Source organism: Benincasa hispida, chromosome 1 (assembly GCF_027475165.1).
Source record: "Benincasa hispida cultivar pf3 chromosome 1, pf3_genome.v1.1, whole genome shotgun sequence".
Lineage (NCBI taxonomy): Eukaryota > Viridiplantae > Streptophyta > Magnoliopsida > Cucurbitales > Cucurbitaceae > Benincasa > Benincasa hispida.
Window position 1 is genome coordinate 11,660,716 of NC_143478.1, and position 20,637 is coordinate 11,681,352.

Sequence of the window (20,637 nt, forward strand, 5' to 3'; positions counted from 1 at the left end):
ATTAATTGATTATTTTCACATTTAATAAACGCGACTTAAGGCCACATAATATGATTAAGAACGAAGGGCATTACTGTATTTGAAAATTACGTGGGATCCATTACCTTTACCATTACATATATTGTTACCACAGTAGTATGAAAACTATGAATCTACATTTATTGTTTCACTTACCTCTACCATTAGGGTCAAGTAATAATGGTAAAATATAGATTCATAATTTTAAATAAACATGTTAAAAAACAATCAAATTATATTTACAATTCAGGTTATTACGATTCACTTATCCACAAAATCTGATTTCGATTACACAAATTTTGATTACGAATCAAGTGACATAAAAGGTATGAAAATGGTGTTGGGCGATTAATCGAGTTTTAATTTACGAGGTCACATCGCGTTGTGTGTAGGTGATTTAGATGAAGTGGAAGGCCCATTAGAGGAGCAGAGCGGAAGAGAATATAAATACAAATCTGCGCCAGTGAATATACTCTTCTCGTGATCTCCATTATCTCGCCCTTTCTCTCTCTCCAAGACTCTCTCTTCCCGCGATCTCTCTCTCGAACCGCTTCTCCAACTTTCATTTCATTCTTCATCTTCCCCACTCACTCACCCGACCCTCAGTCTTTCTGGTTCAAAACCCTAGCTTCTTGATTTGGGTCGCCATGCTGATGTTTTCGACTGCTACCTCCTCTCAGATTCGTTTCCTCCTCCACAGTTTGACCGAATCTAATGCTGAATCCATTCTCAAAGAGCTTTGTGAGGTATCATCTGACTCTTTACATCGCTTCCCCCTCCTTACTTTCCCCTTTACTTTTTATTTAGGTTATACTTGCCAACTCTCATTTGAGCTCCCTTCTGCTGATAGAATTGTTTTATTTCGTGTTTTGTGGTCTAGATTTAGATTTATATCCCCCCACTTGTTTTACGTGTTTTTCGTTCAATTCTCCATTCCCACTACGAGTCTCATTTTGATCTTCAGGCATTCTCGTAAAACAGTTTCAGGGGTTTGTGCTTTACAGGATTTAGCATCTTTTTAAGAATTATTATTGGGCCGGGGGGGGGGGGGGGTGGAAGGGGTTGTGGGGGATGTACTTTGCTGTGTGCGAGTTTCGCATCTTCAATTATCCTTTTGGCGATAAGATTACTGACTTGTCAGATATATGAAACGCTTTTTTCGTTTCAATGCGCTCCCTCTGGGTCTATTTACCGTCGAGTTTCTGAGTGTCTTATTATTATTATTTTTTTTCAATTGAATTCGGCATTAGGGGTGTTTACATGAAAAGCATATATGGGTGCCTCGGGGGCTCCTAAAATTTGGACTCTTTCTTCCTTCCTATCTTCATTTATTTAATTTGTTCTGACTGCTGTTGATTTAGTGCCGCCCTTTCTTTCATTTTTCTTCATGGAAGTTATATTTACACTCCTGAAATAGAATAATTAGGAAATAGAGTTCTGTTAGACATCCCTTTCAAATAGCAACAGCGAATACGTGAATAATGGCCTTTGTGATTAAGTGGTTATAAAAATCATGTAACATTTACAATTTCTTAACAAAAGCACTTCACTTAACTAGTGCTTTGATCTTTTACATTGAGATATATATTTTAAGCATCTCACTGAATCAAGATCTTCAATGTGCTTCAGTTTATTGACTGTGGAATTGAAGGAAGCTTCATACTGCTCAGAACTTGTTTGGATCATTTCACTAGTCATGGGACAGATTTGGAAAACCCACTGTTGCGACTTGTTATTTCTTCGGTCTTCAAGCATCTCTTGGACAGACCCAATTTTAGTACAATATTCTGTGAGTCTCTTGAAAGTAGAGATACCAACCAAGTTACTCTCGAAAACATCTCGAATCTGTTAAACTTGTCAATGTGTGAACGAATTGGAGTTGGTCTCGCTGTTTCAGATTCTGAAAATCTTGATGCAAGGTTGTGTGGTAAGTTCTAGAAGTTATCATTGATTATTGACGTTTTCTGGCTGTCAATTTGCTTTCAACTACTTTTTTTTTAAGACATTGCAATATTTGTTCTCATCACTAGGGAACTCTTCTAATCTTTAAGCTTGCCATCTTTCCTTTAGTTCTTTTATTAATGTGAATAAAGCCGCCCACAACACCCCCCGGGGGGGTGAATATAGTAGTTATGTTTAACAAGCACAGGCCCTGCTTGATTTGCTTTTACAACTGACAACTTATCAACTTAATTTACATCACCAACCGAACTAGACTCATCTGGCTACTCAGACAGTATTTTGTTTGTTTTCCTTGGGACTTCATAGGTCGTGCGTTTCATTTTCAGGAAAGAACTTCTGCATTAGTCAGATTGAGGAACTTTGTGCTAATGCTGTATCTGTGGATTCCACTCAGCAAATTCAGGATATTATCATGTTCCTCCAACGGTCGGAAGGGCTCTCGAAGCATTTAGATTCCTTCATGCAAATGCTATCTTTGGTGCAGTTAAAAGATGTTACAGAGTTTGTTTTGTCACCACTTCTTTCAGATGAATTGCGCGAGGAGAAATTTTTAAGGTGGCAAAGAATATTTCTTTTAAATTTAGTCTTCACTATTTAAGTATGATACTTTCGGTTGTCGGTTTCCAATGAATTTGGCTGGGTATCTGAGCTTTTTGTAATACTGTTATTAACTTCACAAAATTTTCTTTCCATTGTAGGAATGTAAATCTGTCACATGAGTCCCTTGATAATGATTTCGATTCCATCTTAGCTGAAATGGAGAAGGAAATGAGCATGGGAGATATAATGAAGGAACTGGGTTATGGATGCACAATCAATGCTACACAATGCAAAGAGATTTTGTCCCTCTTTTTGCCGCTGACGGAGATTACTATCTCTAAGATACTTGGCATGATAGCTCGCAATCATACTGGTCTTGAGGACAGTCGAAATATATATGCAACTTTTAGTCTAGCTTTGGGTTGCAGTGCATTGTCTGATCTACCATCCTTGAACTCGTGGGATGTGGATGTTCTCCTAGACACAGTGAAGCAACTTGTAAGCCTTGTTTTCTTCATCTCTATGTTCTATTAACGCAAATTTCTTTCTTGCTTTCTTTTCCTCACTGTGCTTACTTGATACAGGCACCTAATGTTGACTGGATAAGAGTAATGGAAAATCTGGATCATGAGGGTTTTTATATTCCTAATGAGGAAGCATTTTCATTTTTCATGTCTGTATATAGACGTGCATGCCAGGTATCATTTGCTTTACTTGGGATGTTCTAAGATGAAATGATTCATTCCTTGTTAATCCAATCTTTGGTCGAGGTTGCAGGATGCGTTTCCTCTCCATACTATTTGTGGTTCCATTTGGAAGAATATGGAGGGTCAGATTTCTTTCCTTAAACATGCCGTGTTGGCACCACCTGAAATATTTACTTTTGCTCACTCTGGAAGACAGCTGGTATGGTCGATGTTTATATCACTTCTACTTCTTCCCTGTTTTGCTTGCGTACATCTAGCTTACTTCAATTGCTGTGTAACTTTTGTTGCAGGAACTAATCATTGTCCTGCCTGATATGGCAATACGTGTTCCTAATATTTTACATTTGATGATATATTATTGTAGGCTTATATTGATGGACTGCATGGCGATAAGCTTCAACTTGGACATACAAATCAAGCATGGATGTGTCTGGATCTTTTGGATATACTGTGTGAACTTGCTGAGAGAGGTCATGCTAGATCTGTGCAATCAATTCTGGAGTTTCCTCTTAAAAATTGGCCCGAGCTATTGCTACTTGGGATGGCACATGCCAACGTACCTTTTTCTTGTCACCTCTGTACTCAGGGTTTATTTATTTATTATTTATAAATAAATTTATTCGTTAAATTTGTCCTCTCTATCTCACACATGCATATCCTGATCTGGTTGTAAATTTTTACATATTCTCTTGCAGACTGCATATAATCTGCTTCAGTACGAAGTTTCTTTTTCAGTCTTCCCATTGTTGTTAAGAAATCCTCTTGGTAGTGATTTGATCTTTCAGCTATGGCATCTTAACCCTAATCTGGTGTTACGGGGATTTGTGGATGCTCAAAACAGTGATCCAGACTCCATGGTTAGGATAGTTGACATCTGCCAAGAATTAAAGGTAAACTAATACCAATCCTTCTCTCTCTGTAGCAGAGATGATATGAATCATATTCTTGGTGTCTCTATTAAATTTTCTAACCGTTTCTTTTATTTTTAAATCTGGAATTTCTATTTCATCCACCTATATCTTTTTGCAGATACTTTTTTCAGTACTAGATATGATTCCTTATTCCTGCAGTATCAGATTAGCAGCTCTTGCTTCACGACAGGAATATTTAGACCTTGAGAAGTGGTTGAGCAACAATTTGAACACATACAAAGATGTATTTTTTGAGGTAGTATTTTTCAGTTGGTTGCCTGACCTTTAGAACCGTGTTTTTGAGATCAACGTTTATAATTTAAGGAATATATATGTGTTGTCGTCTATTTGCTGTTAGCTTTCAAGTTTTCAACTTTGATTATAATGTGAGCATTTATGATATTAATGTTACAGGAGTGTCTCAAGTTCTTAAAAGGGATTCATCATGGGGGATCTCAAGATTTTTCAACCAAACCTTTTTATCCTGCTAATGCATTTTCAAATATTTATTTGGACACTGCTTCTACTTTTTTGAAGGTACCATGGAAAAACTCCAGTACTTTCACCACCCAATTCATTCTTCTATGTCGGGGTCTAAATGTTATGTTGTACATATGTCAAATGGAATATTAGGGTTAACGTAGTTGTGAATATCAGGTTCTTAGATCTAATGTGGGTACTACTGCATCTGCTAAACTATCTGAGGAAATGGAGAAGTTGCAAGATGCAATTCTGGAATCGAACCCAAAGCTGCAAAATGGCGAGGCTTCAGATGTGCCTGCAACAGAAGGATATACAGATGACATTGAGGCGGAAGCTAATTCCTACTTCCAACAAATGTTTTCCGGTCAGTTGACCATTGAAGCGATGGTTCAAATGCTTGCTCGGTTCAAGGAATCTTCAGTTAAAAGGTGCTGTATTTTTATTACCTTTTGGGCATGAGTGTCTGGGTTCTTAGGAAATTGTATTCCACTGTGTAAATGTGTTAGGGGGTGTTTGGGGTAAGGAGTGGAATAGTGAGGAGTAAGGAGTTATAAAGTTTAGGGAGTTGTGAACTCTTGATGCCCAGGAGTTGATAAGATATAAAATTGATGTTTTTTCTAGTAGCGGGACCCACCAACTCCTTTGGTCAAACAAGGAGTGAAGTTCACAACTCCTACTTATTAACTCTTTGGACCAAACACACCCTTAATGATCAATTACCATAATTTCTCGTGTCTTACGATGTTAGATGATTCAACACTGGCAGAGTCAACTACAGTTTAATTGTTCCTTTTTCAGTCAAGTATAAGTAATTTACATGTTTTTCCACCATCAGCAATCAAGCGCACTCAAACTTTTTTCCCATTGGTAAAATTTCTTCAAAACTGTCGGTGTTTTGGTGCATCTAATTTGACTACTTGTACTGAGATTTCTAATTTTCTTAGTGGCTACAATGCACTGGGCATTAATAGTATTCTTGCCTTAGTTCTTAGAATTCCTTGATTCATCATCCATGTTTGTCTTTTTTCTCATATGGTTGGATCTAGTTTCACATTTGCTTGTAAAGGTCGCATGTTCAGACTTCTTTCAGTGGGATGTCAGTATTCTCTTCCAGTTCTTTTCAATGCATTCTGCATAGCTTCATTGTAAAGCTTGTCCTCTAATCCAAACTTATATATATTTTGTTATCTGAGTTTTTAGTTTCTCTTCCCTTTCCAGCAACTGCAGCTTTCTTTGTTCCATCTTTGATGTCATTGTCTGAATGTAGGATCACACTTATTGTTAATGAGTACTTCACGTTCTTAACCAAAAAAAGTGTAACTTGGTTAGAATGAGCAGCTCACTAACTGGGTTATTCTTACAGGGAACAATCAATTTTCGAATGCATGATTGCAAATCTTTTTGAGGAGTACAGATTCTTCCCAAAATATCCCGAAAGACAGCTAAAAATTGCGGCAGTTCTCTTTGGTGAGTTTTTTGTTGAAATTTTGAATATTTTTAATAGAGTTATTTCATTGCCATTTTTGTATCTCAAAAAGTTCAAAAATTTTTCATTTTTTTGCAGGCTCTGTTATTAAGCATCAGCTTGTTACTCACCTTACACTGGGGATTGCACTGCGTGGTGTCCTTGATGCACTTCGCAAACCTGCAGATTCAAAAGTTTGTATTTTACGTTAGAAAGTGAGGTTTCGATTATGCTTATTATATTGTTTGTGGTTAACAATTTTTTTGGGCAGATGTTTGTGTTTGGTACGAAGGCTGTAGAGCAGTTTGTGGATCGTTTGATTGAGTGGCCGCAGTACTGCAATCATATTCTACAAATATCACATTTGCGAAGCACTCATGTAGAACTTGTCGCTTTCATTGAGCAGGCTCTTCTGAGGATATCTGCAGGCCATTCTGATTCTGATGCCACTGCAGGAAATGTGGAGGTGGCAACTGATCTTTCAAATACGTTTTTTATTGCCTTGTTCAGATTATATCTTTGACTTCCCAATTTGGTAGTATATCGTGATACGCACAAGAAATCGTTCTATACATATGCCTGCAATGAACCTTTTTCTGTAAGGAAACTAGAAACTGTTTCATTAATGGTAACAATAAGGTTCGTTGAAGGGAGATCCCCCAGAACCAGGGAGCTTAGAACTCATTTCATTAATCCAATGAAAAGGTCTTGTCTCCATTTCAAAAAAAAAAAAAAAAAAAAAAACCAGGGAGCTTAGAAATAATTATTCTAATTGGTGCAGCTGAAAAAAGAGTAGTTACAAAGAGGGTGCTCAAATTGGAAGTTAAGCTACATAACTAGCTTTAAATCTGTCGAAATCTTTATGTCAGTGATTAATGAAAATCCTGTTTCTTAAAAAAGTTTTTATTTCTTTCAGTCCATGATTTCTATCGACCCATGGAAATTTCATTTTTCCGAAGTATTTGTTTCTTGAAGTTGTGATTCATAAAGCTTGCTCTAGGAAACTCTTCATTGTAAGAGGACAGCTTGCCTATGAAAAGGTTGATTGGCATTTCCTAGATGACGTTTTCGTTAAAATAGGCTTTGGGAGTTGATAGAGAAGTTGGAAGTTCGGCTGTTTGTCCATGGCAAGTTTTTGAAGTATCATGAATGGGAGACCTCGTGGAAAAATTGTGGCCAAAAGAGGTTTGAGGGGAGGTGCTCTTCCCTTTCCTTCCTTTTTATATAGATGGATGATGCCTTTAGTTGTTTGGTTCACTATTGCTCGGAACGAAACAATTTGAGGGAAATGAAAATGGGTAGGCAAAATGTGGTTATATCCCATTGCAAAATGTGGTTATATCCCATTGCAAAATGCTGATGATACAATTGTTCTTTTGTCATGATGATGCTAAGTGGGAGGCTGGGAATTGGGTCTCTCAAGCATAAGAACTTCGCTCTCCTTAACGAGAGGATGCAAAGAAAGCGCTTCAACACTACTTTGTGCCCCCCAATTTGCATTGTCTGTATGCATGGTCTAAGGTTTTTTTTTTTTCTTGTGGGGAGGGGGGGATCACTTGATCAATGAGGCACTTCAATAATCAGATTGTGACCAAGTTGATCCAATGGGGAATGAGAGATTAATGTGCCCAAACAAATGTAAAGGTGTGGTTTGCTGTAGATTGGATAGGTTCCTTTTATCTAAGGTTTCGTGGGAGCACTTTGTTGAGTCCAGGCAGTCTCCGACCTGGAGAATCACTTTAGATCATCATTCGCTTCTCCTTAATACAAGTAGCTTCCTTTGGTCTTTTCCATTTTAGGTATGAAAATATGTGGCCGGCGCAACCCTATTTTAAAGCCTCTTTTGGCGCATGGTGGGATGTTAGAGTGGATGGGTAGTGGGAGGGGTTTCGCTTCGTTAGAAAGCTTAAATCCCTTGAGAGGTGTTTGGCCCAAGTAGCTGGGAGAGTGGAGCAGCAAACTCCCCTCCCTCCTTATTTGGCCCAATGAGTTTGTGGTCCGACTAAAATACATCAATTTTGGGCCCTATTAACTCTTTACATTGTTGACTCTTGGAGTTCACAACTCCACTTCTTGCCCCCAAACGTCCTCTTAAATAGTCCTTGAAATGTTGGAACTTGACGATCTTTAGGAGTCCTTGAAATGTTGGAATGTGACGATCTTTAGGAATCCTTGAAATGTTGGAACTTGACGAACATTGGGAATTTGAAGAAAAAAAAAAGAAAAGGAGGAAGTGGAGAGGATTTCGTTGTTAGATGATTTGGAGGTGGACAATAGCTTATATTTGGAGATGAGGATAGAATGGGAGGGTCATAGATTGGAGACTCAAGCTAAGGAGTGAATATCTCATTGAGGACATTGGCTTGCAACAAAAGGCTAAGGTTAAGCGGGACAAGGAGGGGGATACTAATATTGCCTTCTTTCAGGTGTGTGCTAGAGGGAAGAGGAGTGAATATCTCATTGAGCTTATGATTAAAGAGAACAACGAGATGGTGAGAAAGGATAATGCGATTAAAGAAAAGATCCTATTTTTCTTTTAAGAGGCTTTTTGCCCCTCCTCCAATGCCGAGGCCTTTTGTGGCAGGGTTGGATTGGAAATCCATCTCTGCTGATGTTAAGGAAGATTTGAAAGCCTCTTTTTCCTTGGGAAAAATTTGAGGTTGTTTTTGGTTTTAACCAGAACAAGTCGCCAGGGCCGGATGGGTTCACAAGTCCAAGTATAGATTTTGGTTTCCTTTGGATTTTTCTCCAAATATAGGTTAATAGACATCTTTAGGTTTGAAGTTAGGCTGATAGAAATCTTATTTCAATGGTTAATACAAGAAAGTGGGCTTCTTTTTCTATTCAACTAGCGGTAACAATATTTCTTGAAGATCAGGAGTTGAGATGTTAAGGCCTTGAGGGATTATTAATTAAGAACCATAATCTAACACCACAAAAAAGATTTATATTTAATCTAGATTGGTGCTTCTCCTAGAAAGTAAGCTAGCAAAAGTTGACCAGTCTTCTTCAGTTAATATTTTGTGGAGGGTAATCAAGATTCAAGATCATGTGGGATAGAATGGATAACATGGAGTGATCTGCAGGCACTCTCACTCTATGTGATGAGAAGACTAGTAAAGTTGTGGACATTCTTCGAGAGGAATTTCCTTACAAACCAGAGCCGTGGTTTTCTTACAATCAAATACTTCTTCCACAAATTGTGTTCTACTCCTTCTAGGGTAATATGCATTTTCCTTTCTTTGAAATGTTATGATACTCGGGTCTTTGCTTGGCAAGTCAGGTATTTTTGGGGGAGGAATCAAGCTTTCTAATCAAGCTTCTTTAAAAAAAAAAGAAAGAATATACAAAGCTATATAAGAAACAAGCCCACCAAATAAGATCGAACACCTTGGAATTCCTCCTTGGTGTTGCGTTCATAATGGTGTGTTCTTTGTAGGTGGCAGGAGAAGGACATCAATTATTTATTGTAGGATTGCAAGTTTGCTTATTCCCATTAGAGTCTGTGCTTAAAGTTCTTGGCTTTAACCTAATTCAAAGTAGAGGCTATGGTTCTATGATTGAGGAGGTGCTCTTGAAGTCTCCCTTATGCGAGAACTAGAAGTGTAGACTTATGTGATACTTTGTGGGAGTTTGGCTGGCGAGGAATAGTGGATTTTTGAAGGGCAGAGAGATCTTGGTAGGGTGTTTAGATGCTTCCTTGTGGGTCTCTGACCGTCTGGTTTTTTGTAATTATCAACTTAGTGTTCTTAATTTGAACTCGTATATGTTCCTGGGTTAGTTGTGTGTTCCTATTTGTGGGCTTGTTTTTTGTATGCCCTTTTTACATTATTTCACTCAAATGAAGGCTTAATTTCTTTAAAAAAGAATTTTCTGAAGAGGGAAAAGGGAAGTTGGGCTTTTCATATGCTGTTTAGCCATTGAGAGGGATAACTTCTTGGTGGCAAATATTAGTAAGATGTCTTATTATGTTTTGGTTGATTGCAGTTAAATGGTTCTAGCAACATTCAACCTGGCCCGCAACTTTCTTCGACAATGCAGTTACAACAAAAATATGAAAGTGTCATTGATGATCGACTTAAAGTCACATCTGCCATTGATGTAAAACCAATTTTACCTTCTGTGGGGCAAACTTCAATTCAACCCACAGGTGATGCTTCTACTAATCAAAAGGTAACTCATTCTCCATTCTCCTAGTTTTTGTCGCCCATTTGTATTAGACTCTTATGCTATTTGTACCTTTGATCAACATAATTATGAACAATAAAATATCCCCTTCTATCTCTCTGTAAGTTGCTACAATTGTGGGTGCAGAATACAAACAATGCTCCAGCAGTGCTGGCTTCTTCCCCTGGTTTTGTTCGTCCTTCACGGGGGGCTGCTTCTACGAGTTAGTTCTTCAATGATTAGGCATTCAAAATTTTGTTGATTGTTTGGAACGAACACAATGGTTATGTTTTATCCTTTGACAGGGTTTGGTTCGGCTTTGAATATTGAAACACTCGTTGCTGCAGCTGAGAAAAGAGAAACTCCTATTGAGGTACCCATTCATTGTGCCATCTTTCCATCTTTTAAACATCTTTATCAATTCTTTGAGTCTTGATGAATGTCGATGCAGTAGGAGGTTCTTATTTGTCTCATTTTTGATGCAATAACTAATAGTTTTAAATATAATTTAAGAAAATTTCATACTGATCTATACTTTGCTGAAGATAAACCTATACATTTGTATTTTTCTAATTAGGTTGAATCTCGACAGAATGGGTGTTTGTTGCTCTTACCCATTCTTTTAATGTGGTGGGCTTGGGGTTATGTTATATTTAAATAGTTAACGATGTTGCAAGATAACTTTGTAACATGCAAATTGAGAATACTTTCGATAGGTGAGAATGACAACAAGCAATGCACTCAGTAGATCTTAGATCAACCTTATCTGATTCTTCAACTGAACATTTTGTATTTCTGTCATTTTTCGTTGGTGAAGTTCCAAAATATGGTTGGTAGAAAAATTAACCACTAGCTATAATATATACTCATTAGGGAGGCAGCAAGAATCTTGTAGAACATCTAGTCTACCAATCTACCATTTTGCATTATTTTGGCCTTTATTTATTCTGAATTCTGAAGTATTTCTTGAGTTGTTTGATTAAGATAATTATGAGGAACACATTAAAATATCAGATTTTTACTTGAATGAATAGTGCTGTTTAGTTTAAGCCTTTTTATTTTCTTGCATTCGGCAACACAGTTTTTTGATGTGTATCACTGTGTTATAACTTTGGACAGGGGGCAATCGTAAATTTAACTAACAAGTAAAGATATCAAAAAAGGAAGTTTATAGCATTTAGTGATATAAAAAAAATAAAATTTTTATTTTCTTGACCTTTTTCATCCCTAGATTTTGGGTTTAATTTTTATTTGGTCCCTAGGTTTCAAAATGTTACACATTTAGTACTAAAGTTTTGAGTTTAGTTTCTATTTAGTCCCTAGGTTTCAAAATATTGCAATTTTACTCTTGATATTTGAGTTTTGTTTCAATTTGGCTTTAGATTTCAACATTTACATTTTTAACCTCGATTTTTCACTAAATACTCATTTTCTGACTTTTCTGTTACTGCTAATAAATTTACAATAATTAAATAAATTATAATTAATTAAGTTTCAGGTAATTGTTTTAAATCGTAAAGCTGTCGAGAATATTTTCAAGTATCGCAAAATGTCGCTGTCTTTCCGTGATAGATCGCGATAGACATCTATCAGTGATAGATGTCTATCGTGGTCTATCACCTATCACTGACATTGATAGATATCTATTGCAGTCGATCACTTTAACATTTGTCATTGACACTGATAGATTCGCGGTCTAGAGCCGATAGATAGTAAAATTTTGCTATATTTGTAAACAAGTTGGCTCACTTTCCTTTATTTGAAATCAGCCCTTAAGTTTCACTATTTTTCATCACTTTTAAAATTAAATTTAAAATTTCACTTTATAATTATTTTAAATTAATTAATAGACATTCACGTCAATGATTGGAAGTGAGTATAAATGAAAAATCGAGGTTAAAAATGTCAAATCTTGAAACATAGGAACCAAGTTGAAACAAAACTCAAATCTCAAGGATAAAATTGTAACATTTTGAAACTTAGGGACTAAATTGAAACAAAAATCAAATCTTAAGGATTAAATGTGTAACATTTTGAAACTTGGGGACCAAATAAAAACTAGACCCAAAACCTAAGGACCAAAAAGGTAATTTTCCCAAGAAAAATATTAACTAATATCATGATCTCTTTTATAAAAGGAAGTACAATTACATTTTGATAAAAATGAAATCATATTTAAAAACAAAATTGACGTTCAAATTTCAAGTTTTGTTCTCTAATTGTGTAACGGGTGTCCAATAGACTCTTGAAATTTGAAAAGTGTCTGATTGATTTCTAGAAATTTCAGTGTTGTGAAAGATAGGTCTTTGAACTTTAAAAAGTGTAATAAATCCTTGAACTTTCAATGTTTTGTCTTGGGCCCTTGGTTGACTGTTGCTTTTATTGTTATGTTAGTTTTGTATGGATATGATGAGGGCGCTAAGGGGTGTCAACCTAGTTGAGATATCCGGGTGTACCTCCTGATCCTTATGTACTCTTTTGCTCTTTGTATAACCCTCTTGTACTTTGAACATTAGTCTCTTTTCACTTTATTAATAAAGAGGCTCGTTTCCTTTTAAAAAAGAACTTTCAATATTTTGTCTCATAAGTTCTTGAACTTTCAATTTTATCTATAATAGATATGAGACATTTTTTGAAGTTATAGGATTTATTAGACACCAAATTTACAGTTGACGGATGTATTAGGCTAAAGTCTTTTGAACCTATCACAAATGTTTTGGAGTTTAGAGACCAAATTTGTATCTTGACCAAAATTGAAAAATGGACACTAATGAAAATTGTAATAGTGTATTATTACGATTAGCTTCTTATTAAAATCATATTAAAAAAAAATTAAAATCGCCAGATTTGGTTTGGTTATTTTGGAAAGTAAAAAATCGTTGAATTTTCTAGATTAAGTGCAGTTTTGAAGATTCTTTCATCTATAGTATACATTACTTGGCTTCTTGGTGGAGTTCAAAGTCACAAAGATTCTTGGAGGTTATATTATCTTTTTTTGATCATTAGAAGTTGGAAGACTTTTCTCTTTTGTAATTGACCCTTTTGGGAAGGGTTCTCTCCACCTGTTGCCCTTAACCTGTACTACAATATTATTATGTCACTGTTTCATATAAAAAAGTGTGGAGTTATCATAAAAATAAAATAAATTTAATAAACTAATGAATAAAAAATAAAATGCTGATCTGCCCATGCCATGCAGCACCCCCACTGTTGGTTTACTTACTTCTAACGTTTTATGAGGGTAGGTAAACTTGGCACCTTTTGAATATAAACCAGTTTTAACAAGGTGATAAGTTAGTGCACGGGCTCATCAAAGCTTCAGCCTCCTCTTCTCAAGAAGTTCGGTCTTTTTATTCTTTTCTAACGAGCCTAGGGTCTTGAAGCGAAACAATTCGAACAGGCAATGTTGTTGAGTTTCCTTGATTTTTAATGTTTTCGTAGTCTATTTCGTTATTCACCTTTGACAATTTAATTCTTCTATCATAATAATTATTTTTTGCCTTTGTGAAAATTCCTTCTCTTGCATATTCCAGGTACAAGCAGTAAAATGTTGTGTTTTTCTTATATATCTAAGATTGAAAGTTGTGGCAGTGTCTCTCAGTGAGAAGGTGATGCTGTCTGATATACTGCTGCCTGTTTCGGAGTGGTGGTACTTCTTTGAGGCTTACCGATTGGAATGTTATTAGGGTGTCATTAGAGTTTTTAGGGTATATTAGTAATTGGCTAGGAAAGTAGTTAGGGAGAGTGGTTATAAATAGGGAAAGTAGGAAGAGATGATCTTAGGCATTATTATGGTGAGTGAAAAAGGGCTTGGGTGAGATCTCAAGAGTGGAGGGTCCAAGTACCTCAAAATACTTGGCTTATCTTCTAAATTTTCATCCTTTACAATTCAACTTAGTTTGATCATGCTTTGGCTCCTATCACTCACATGCATAATTGAGAGAAATATTTTATCCTCTTTAAACTAGTTACCTTTCTGGTAATGGTTATTGGTAGTTTTCCTTAGGAACTTGGACATTCCGAGTGTAATTCTCTCTATACTATACCACATTGTCTATACCATACTGCGTCCTTTTCTTCTGGATTTTCTAGTTTATGACTTATCTTAGTAGTGTTGAAGTGAGATGTTGTATTTCTCTCTATTGTATTTTTATTTAATTGCTGTTTAGTGGGTCTTATTTCTTTGTTATGGACTATGAATTTATGTCTGCCCATCTTGCCTTCTGATAAATTTCACTATGTGTACAGGCTCCCGGATCGGATGTACAGGATAAGATTTCTTTTATGATTAATAATATTTCACTTGCTAATCTTGAAGCCAAAGCAAAAGAATTTACTGAGATTTTGAAGGAGCAGTTTTATCCCTGGTTTGCCCAGTATATGGTCATGAAGAGGTTTGAAGTTACTTTGAGTTCTTGTATGCATTTTTGTACAGAACTAATTGTCGTGTGCATAGTAATTTATTGGATGGTATCATTGAGCTAAAAACTAAAAACCATGGGCTATAGTTTTATTATGGGGAGGGAACTGTCAGGATGTTCTAGAAAAATTCCCCTAGAGAAAATATTGGTTTTCACGAGTTATATTTTTTACTTCTCTGACATCATTTTGGTTTACAGGGCTAGCATTGAGCCAAATTTCCACGACTTGTACTTGAAGTTTCTGGACAGAATTAATTCAAAAGCTTTAAGTAAAGAGATTGTTCAGGCTACGTATGAGAACTGCAAGGTGTTTGTTTTTTCTTGGATGTGAGGTGCAAACCAGTGCGTGGCATGGTAGTTAACTTTTGTTTTTTTCATCTTCTCTCCAGGTTCTCTTAGGATCTGAACTTATAAAGTCAAGTTCAGAAGAACGTTCATTACTGAAGAATTTGGGAAGCTGGCTTGGGAAACTAACAATTGGCAGGAATCAAGTGTTGCGAGCTCGTGAAATAGATCCAAAATCTTTGATAATTGAAGTAATAAAGCATTTACTCATGTTGGTTTTGATTCATTCCACGGAGGGAGTTTGAGTTTTCTTCCTCTTTGCATCATTTTTGTTTTCTTGAAAACCATAATTTTAACGTTGGTTTCTGTTTTATTATTATTTTCTTCTTTGCACTCACTTCTCTCTTTTGACAGGCATATGAAAAGGGGCTAATGATTGCAGTAATACCATTTACTTCCAAGGTATGATCATACTGTATGAGGAATATTTTTGGTAGCTTTGTTTGAGTATCCTGATCTTACCTTTATATTATTATGGCGGTAGATTCTTGAACCATGTCAAAGTAGTTTAGCATATCAACCTCCAAATCCTTGGACCATGGGAATTCTTGGACTACTGGCAGAGATTTATTCAATGCCTAACTTGAAAATGAACCTCAAGTTTGACATTGAGGTATGTATGCACAATTCTAGACGGTAAACTTACTAACAATATTTACTGGCACCATGGGTATAGTTAGTAGATCCATAGTGCCAGTAAATAGTACTTTTCTTATGGAATAAGAGAATTTCATTGATTAAATGAAAAATGTACAATCAACACTAGGAAAAAATTTATTTTTCCTATCACTGAATTTAATTCATTCAGGAATTCCATTAGTTTGACATTGATTTTGTACAGGTTTTATTCAAGAATCTTAGTGTGGACATGAAAGAAATAGCACCAACTTCTCTTCTTAAAGACCGGAAGAGAGAAATTGATGGTAATCCTGATTTTTCGAACAAGGACGTTGGAGCATCTCAGACACAGATGGTAGCCGAAGTGAAGTCCGGCATAATGTCTTCTTTAAATCAAGTGGAGCTTCCCCTAGAGGTTGCAACACCATCGAATTCCGGAAATCACACTCACCTGTTATCCCAGGTTTGTCAGGTTCTTTCTTTCTTGAGGCTTTTCTTATCAAAGAGACGAGGCTTAAGTCACAAATTTAATTAAAACAGTTTACAAATTCTAAATTAGAATGGCGAAGTATTATTGAACATAATAGTTAAATGAGGGTATTGAAAAGATAATTATCCCTGTAATTGTCACTAAAACAAAAAGAGAAATCAAAAGATAACTATTCAGGGAGGTTTCTTATACATTTGTTTCTTTTTATGGAACCTGACTTCTTTTTCTGGTGCAAGATAAGCACCCATTTAATATTTGTAGTTTTTCTTATTTAATCTCCAATTGGAGGCTATTTTTATAATGTACCTAAATGTGTGGGTTTTTACTCTATTTCATTTATCAATGAAGTCAATACTCATTAAAAAGAAGAAAAAAGAGGCATCAACAGGCATCAGTAAACAAAACAACCTAAGGGACAAAGGGATGAAAGATCCCTTATTTTTATTACCCTTGGTAATGTTTAGATGGAGGATTCTCTCTGTCTCTTTTGTTTCTTCCATTTTTCTTGGTAAAAATTAGCTCAATCTTTCCGTTAGGAAAAATTCTCTCATTATTTTTTTGAACAAGAAAGACCTTCTGATCGATATAATTAGGATATTTCTAGAGGATGATGGGTTGAAGAGAGGTGTTGAATTGGAAAATTTGTTTAGAAGTGATTTGAGAACAAGGGTGGAAATGCACAGAAATATTTTGTACAAATAGTGAAGTAAATTTTGGATGAAGTTTACGGTGGGAAACGTTTCAGTGTGGAGTGAAGAATTCCATGTGAAGGATGAGTTTTGGGGGGAGGGACCAGGTGAAAAGTATGCAAATTTTTAGAGGTAGGAAGAGTATCAATGGGAGGTGTTTAAGCGGGGAGAGTGAGAGGGAGCAATGATCCATTTTAGTCATAAATTGTCCAATTTGCATTTTAAGAGAAAAGGGCTGTAATGATCCGTGAAAAGAATGTTTGCCATGTGGACTTTTTGAGTAATGGATGAACTCAAGTTTTAATTTAACATCTGTTCCTAGTGGGAGAAGGAAGAAGGAAAGACAAGGAAAATTTGAAAGGTTGAAAATGACCTTTTGGATGAAGCTATGAGGTAAGTTGATCATAGTATCTTGGTTTACAGGGGCCTCAGAGATTTTGGTTTGGAGCTAAAGTTATGGCGGTCAACATGTTTTATTGCTTGTTTTGGATAAAAATATTTGGGAAAAATTGAGTTCTAACTTCTAAAAATAACTGAGTTATATCCTCGACCTTTACCGACTTTATTGTTGTTTTCTGTATGGCTTCATGGTGCCAATGCTCTCTCCCATCTTTCATTGCTACAGTTTTACCTCTTTCCTGCCCAATTGGAGTGGCTTCGACTCCCTGGGATTGGAGTTCTTCCCCGTTTTGTCACTTCATATTATCATTTAAATTCTCTTATCAAAAAAAAAAAAGGAGGCAGATGGAAGTTCGATGGAATTTCTGATGTGAGGTTGGAGCTGGTTGAGTTTTTAGTGTGGAATTAGTACTGAAGGAGTGGGCAAATGTCTCGGAGGCAATATTGTGGTTATTGCAGAAGTAAAAGAATGTTAAGAGTTTTTTGAGAAAGTGTATTTTTTATTATTTTTGTGATCTTGTACATTTTACAGCTTCTAATTGGAGCGGCTTTCACAATCTTTTTGGTAATTAGACCAGTCACACGACCAACCTAATTATTACTCTCATTCTCATTCTCATTAATACTGAATTATTACTCTCTCCATAAGGTATTGTGACAGTTCTGAGTCTTGTTGGAGAAACACCATATTAAACTGAAGTCCTTGGGGAACCTTGTTTTCTTCCACAAATATTGTTTTATTGAAAAAAATACTTTCACACGAAAATTTTGATTTTCTTCAGTATTTTCCTTCACATAGTTTTATTACATTTTTATGGTAACAGACCTGGTTTGCCAGTTAGGTGGCTGGAAAGAGATTGCCAAAATAGATGACTGAACCATGCTATCCCCAGATTAGACAAATTTTATCTGTTCTATTTTATTAGCATTGCTAATTCTGTTTTTCTATACTACGAACTTATTTGTGGTTGTAGTACGCTGCCCCACTTCATCTTTCTTCTGGCACATTAATGGAAGACGAAAAGCTTGCTGTGCTGGGTTTGTCTGATCAACTTCCTACTGCCCAGGGACTCTTACAAGCTACACCATCGCCATCACCATTCTCAACCAATCAGGTATGATTGCATCCTTTAAATTAGTTGAAGTCTTCTAATCTGGATAACATAGTTTTTCTTATTGGCTATTTCTTGTTATTGCAGCTTCCTGCAGGTATCCCTAATATAGGAAGTCTTGTTGTGATCAACCAGAAGCTTAATAGTTTGGGCTTGCACATCCATTTTCAGAGGTTTGGAGTTTATGTACTGTAACCTTGTTTAAGCAATTATCCATGGTAAAGCTATTTTTGGTGAAATTAGTTGTGGTTATATCTTCCTGCACATGCTACAGAGCGGTTCCAATTGCAATGGATAGAGCTGTCAAAGAGATCGTTACTGGTATTGTGCAGCGTAGTGTCTCTATAGCTACCCAAACAACAAAGGAACTGGTTTTGAAGGTCTTCTCTATAAGTTGATTTGATTGGCATGCTCTTTTTAAAATGATCTTACCTCATTATGCAATTCCACATTTCTACTGAGCTTATATACCATTTTCGATTATGTTTAGTTTCGTTTAGAAATCTGAGGAAGTTCTTTTCATTTGTTTTTGGCTACTATACCTGCCTGGCTTATGAAGTTACTGTTGGATGAGAGCACCCTGGCTGTCTTTGCAAATCTCTGTTAAAGCTGAAATGCCTTTACTAGTCCTTCCTAATTTTGTTTTTAGCTTATTTTATTTTTTAAAGAGTTTGTATCTTTAAGTATTAGTCTCATTTTTATTTTTTCTATTCCTTGTTCAAAAAACAGAGCACATTTGCTATCTTCTAATTGAAGTGCTCGACTGTGTAATACTTTATCTCTGTTAAAACTGAATTGCCTTTACTAGTCCTTAATTTTGTTTTATTTTATTTTTTTAAGGAGTTTCTATCTTTTAAGCATCAGTCTCGTTTTTATTTTTTGTTTTTTTAATTCATCGTTCAAAAAACAGAGCACATTTGCCATCTTCTTATTGAAGTGCTCAACTGCGTAAAACTCTCATCTCTGTTAAAACTGAAATGCCTTTACTAGTCCTTACTAATTTTGTTTTTATTTTATTTTTTAAGGAGTTTGTATCTTTTAAGCATTCGTGTCGTTTTTGTTATTTTTATTCCTCGTTCAAAAAACAGAGCACATTTGCTATCTTTTAATTGAAGTGCTCAACTGTGTAAAACTCTATCTCGTATGTATTCATCTGCGAGCTTCTATTATCTGTTCTTATAGTGTTTTCCTTGATGTTTCAAATAATTCAACTATTGCATTGTTCACTGTTTTGGTAGGAAGTCTCATTTGTGCCTCTTAAATGTTCTTTCTTGGCGAATTAGATGGATACCTTATTTGTCCTGAATTTTTGAACTTGTTGTGTGTATTTGAGTTCTTTATGATTAACTTTTTTGGTGTATTCCATATTTTTTCATTATTTTTGTTCCTTCCATTTATTTGAATAATCTGTGATGGTAGGATTATGCCATGGAATCAGATGAGACCCGAATATTTAATGCAGCGCATTTGATGGTTGCTAGTCTGGCTGGATGTCTAGCACACGTGACTTGCAAGGTTTTTCATCCTATACTGTACTTTTGAGATGATACAATTTTTATCTTGTGGAGCTTATTTCAAAACCATATGGTTGATTATTTCATATTGTTTTTATTTCCTTTTTAATCATTTTAGTACGATTTATTTGTTCTAGGAACCCTTACGAGGTTCAATATCAAGTCAACTCAGAAGTTCTCTTCAGAATTTGGGTGTTGCCACTGACTTGCTTGAGCAAGCTGTTCAGCTCGTTACAAATGATAACCTTGATCTTGGTTGTGCAATAATTGAACAGGCTGCTACGGATAAGGTCAGTAAAATCCTGAAATTGTGCATTGGTCTTGATGTTTTGGGATTAGTTTACAGTTCAATATTGGTGGCAGGTAGGTATCTGGTGTTGGTATATTAACATTTCATTCCCTTCCAAGTTTTCTGATTATATTAAGTTAGCATGCCATACTGCTTGCTCCCTGTAAATGCAAGATGTGTGTATATACTTACCCAGAACTTGTATTTTATCAATTAAGCTAGAAGCAATGTGTATTGTTTTTTGTTTTGTTTTGAGTTTTTTTAGATTTAAAAGTAGCTGAAGGTTATCAAGTTATACGAGTTTTCGCTGAGGATGTGAGTATAGTATGACAGATTTGTTAACAATCCAAGCATTACAAAATTGTTGAAAAAGGAATCTGTAACATCTCTATGTTCGGCAGTTCTATTTTTAGAGAACGGATGCCTTGAGTGCATTGCGCTGCGAAAATTATGTCAAGCTTACACGCACATACTTGTGTATTTCTTTTTCTTTTTCTTTTTTTTAAT

The 20,637-nt window shown here is 35.7% G+C and overlaps 1 protein-coding gene across 1 annotated transcript in view; it reads left to right on the plus strand.

Annotated features, from left to right (window-relative positions):
- The first annotated feature begins 451 nt into the window (after positions 1–451).
- The window catches only part of LOC120086028 (transcription regulator), a 30,828-nt gene continuing 10,642 nt past the window's right edge, over positions 452–20,637 (plus strand). Inside the window, exons 1-28 of the mRNA XM_039042432.2 lie at positions 452–764; positions 1,648–1,945; positions 2,307–2,535; positions 2,679–3,018; positions 3,105–3,218; positions 3,298–3,426; positions 3,592–3,783; positions 3,923–4,117; positions 4,257–4,394; positions 4,553–4,675; positions 4,796–5,049; positions 5,985–6,088; positions 6,186–6,280; positions 6,358–6,552; positions 10,074–10,259; positions 10,401–10,476; positions 10,559–10,626; positions 14,502–14,647; positions 14,873–14,981; positions 15,064–15,210; positions 15,374–15,421; positions 15,504–15,632; positions 15,861–16,100; positions 18,190–18,330; positions 18,415–18,500; positions 18,602–18,707; positions 19,747–19,842; positions 19,979–20,131. Coding sequence (XP_038898360.1) covers positions 666–764; positions 1,648–1,945; positions 2,307–2,535; positions 2,679–3,018; positions 3,105–3,218; positions 3,298–3,426; positions 3,592–3,783; positions 3,923–4,117; positions 4,257–4,394; positions 4,553–4,675; positions 4,796–5,049; positions 5,985–6,088; positions 6,186–6,280; positions 6,358–6,552; positions 10,074–10,259; positions 10,401–10,476; positions 10,559–10,626; positions 14,502–14,647; positions 14,873–14,981; positions 15,064–15,210; positions 15,374–15,421; positions 15,504–15,632; positions 15,861–16,100; positions 18,190–18,330; positions 18,415–18,500; positions 18,602–18,707; positions 19,747–19,842; positions 19,979–20,131 — 4,236 coding nt within the window. The 5' untranslated portion in view covers positions 452–665. The remainder of the gene's footprint in view (positions 765–1,647; positions 1,946–2,306; positions 2,536–2,678; positions 3,019–3,104; positions 3,219–3,297; positions 3,427–3,591; positions 3,784–3,922; positions 4,118–4,256; positions 4,395–4,552; positions 4,676–4,795; positions 5,050–5,984; positions 6,089–6,185; positions 6,281–6,357; positions 6,553–10,073; positions 10,260–10,400; positions 10,477–10,558; positions 10,627–14,501; positions 14,648–14,872; positions 14,982–15,063; positions 15,211–15,373; positions 15,422–15,503; positions 15,633–15,860; positions 16,101–18,189; positions 18,331–18,414; positions 18,501–18,601; positions 18,708–19,746; positions 19,843–19,978; positions 20,132–20,637) is intronic.